Here is a 2,500-nt window from a genome sequence, read left to right as displayed (position 1 = left end):
CATTGTTTCATACGGTGGAAAATGGTTTTGATTTGATTTGCGTTGATTTGTTGATTTCAGTTTACAGTGTCCCCAATTAGTGCTTCAGCGCTGGAAGACTTGATACCTAAATAAGTTCCTTTCCTTTCCAGCTGTGGCACTTACTAACGAAACAGTCTCTACTATTGATCATTTCAATATTGTTTTTCCAAAAATACAATTCCTCGTGGCAGTACTCATCAAGATGAAACTCCGAATCCCACTGATCAGCACATAAGGTTGGCATGACTCAATGTGTAGTCATGATCCTAACGACAACTTGGCCAGTAAACGACACGGAGATATGTCCAGAAATGCACGCAATCGCAAAAATAACAAATACATTAACCATACCGATGATAAACATACCAAAAATAACAGTTATAGCAAAAATAACGAAAGTAACAAAATCAGTGCTTAAGATCGTTATCCGGTTGTTCACAAGCTTTCGAACGACAAGTATGGTTATCATCGCTCCATGACGCAATTCAATTTTTTTTTTCGTAAACAACAAAAAGACGCCGTCAGCCCAATCCATTAGGTCATTTCAGAAGCTCATTAACTCTGGTTCAGAGCTAGGGCTTTTTTTAAGGTTAAAAATTTCCTTATTTTCACACGCGTCGAGCTTCGATCTTATTTTTGTCCATATTTGGGCATAAATTTGGTGTCCTAAAATCCCCCGCTTTGCTTCAAGGAAAAGAGTTGCAAGTTACACGCTTCAAGATCATGTCCTTCTGGTTACTTACGCGGGTTCCCTTGTGAGAAATCTCTTGACAACAGTTCGTACCTTCCGAAGTTCCGGATCGCGCCCCATGCACTGAATCATTAATGATTGATTTTGATTGACGTCAGGTGTGTGCGTGCATGACAAAAAGTTCAAAACTCCCGCAACCAATTTAACGATAAGGAAAGAAAAAAGCAACCAGCCTCTGGTAAATCAGTGCTGTGCTCTCATGTAGGCATCAAGCCATATTCTTACAAGGAGAGGGGTTTCAAAATTGATAGTGACAACTTATAACGCTGATGATGTTAATATTTCGTGGTTTGGATAAATTCTACTCCGGAGTTTTGCTGCCAATGATTTTGAGCCTTGTTTGGCAACAGGTAGCCTTAACAAGCGACACTGTCCCAGGACTGAAAATTAGCAAGTCAGGAGAAGTTGTCATCGGCGGACTGTTTCCCGTTCACGTACGTGGAGAATTTAGGTCGAAATATATGTCTTTGGCTGAAGCTATGATCTTTGCAATTGAACAAATCAACAACGACACAACTCTTTTGCCTAACGTTACGCTCGGATATGATATCTCGGATACAAACCTCATAAATCGTCGCGCTATGAACTCCACTTTGGATTACGTAAATGTTCACAAATTTGCATTCAGCAGTCCACAACTAAACGAGACTTGTATCATTTTGCCTTCGGGTCAGCTGGCCCCGGTCGTTGCGGTTGTAGGAACGGGAACGTCGAGATCATCGATTCTGGTGTCCAATTTGTTAAAAGTTGAGGATATACCACTTATCAGCTATGCCGCTACAAGCGACGAACTCAGTAGCAGTGCATATCCATCGTTTTTTCGCAGCGTGCCCCCGGATCGCTTTCAATCCAAAGTGATGTCGGATATTGCCCGATATTTTAATTGGACTTACGTGGCTGCCATCGCCGCTGACGATGCCTACGGTAGATCGGGGATAGAATTCTTCCGCAAACATTCCAATCTCGAAAGAATCTGCATCGCTTACGACAATTTCTTCCCCATGAATGACGAGAAAACGGCCAAAATTCGAAAGATTATCAAGGAGCTTAAACTATTGGAAAATGTGGGCGTGATTGTCTTGTATTGTGGTCGCAATTCAGCCCTCAGTGTGCTAAGAGAAGCTTTAAGACAGGGCCTGAAAGGAAAAATATGGATTGCTAGTGAAGCCTGGGGAAATAACGAGGCTGTTATCCACGAGAAAGAGCTTCAGCCAGTCCTCAAGGGAATGTTGGGGGTTGTTTTTACTGAACTTACAGTCCCTTCATATAAACAATATCTGTTGTCACGCACATCCCTCTACAGGTCTAACCCCTGGTGGAAGGTATTTTGGGAAAACCAATATGATTGCAGTTTCAATGTTACGCACACCGGTGGAAAGAAGCGTTGCTCCGACAGCCTGAGAGTCACGGAGGACATTTTTGATAAGAGCCTGTATGACAGTAAAACTACCTATGTTATCAACGCTGTGTACGCAATCGCACATGCGTTAGACGCCATTTTCAAGTGTAAATCCCCTCCAATGAGCCATTGCCCGCGAACGAGACCTTACGTTGACCCTAAAGATGTCTTGGAATATTTAAAGAAAGTGAATTTCACGACTGAAACGTCGAACGTCTTTTTTGATGAAAACGGCGACTCCCTAGCTACTTATAGTATCATGAACTACCGAGTGGATAAAGACACCGGAGGACGCGTAGAGACGGTAGGGAATTGGGAAGCACAGAGGC

General features: G+C 42.7%; 1 protein-coding gene and 1 pseudogene across 1 annotated transcript in view; both read left to right on the top strand.

Annotated features, from left to right (window-relative positions):
- The window catches only part of LOC137994522 (extracellular calcium-sensing receptor-like), a 44,214-nt pseudogene that overhangs the window by 29,806 nt on the left and 11,908 nt on the right, over window positions 1-2,500 (top strand).
- The window catches only part of LOC137994521 (extracellular calcium-sensing receptor-like), a 2,909-nt gene continuing 1,339 nt past the window's right edge, over window positions 931-2,500 (top strand). The window contains exon 1 of the mRNA XM_068840104.1: window positions 931-2,500. This exon is cut by the window's right edge and continues 1,339 nt beyond it. Coding sequence (XP_068696205.1) covers window positions 1,042-2,500 — 1,459 coding nt within the window. The 5' untranslated portion in view covers window positions 931-1,041.

This window comes from Montipora foliosa, chromosome 3 (genome assembly GCF_036669935.1).
Source record: "Montipora foliosa isolate CH-2021 chromosome 3, ASM3666993v2, whole genome shotgun sequence".
NCBI classification, from domain to species: domain Eukaryota; kingdom Metazoa; phylum Cnidaria; class Anthozoa; order Scleractinia; family Acroporidae; genus Montipora; species Montipora foliosa.
This window is presented reverse-complemented; position numbering and strand designations above follow the sequence as displayed.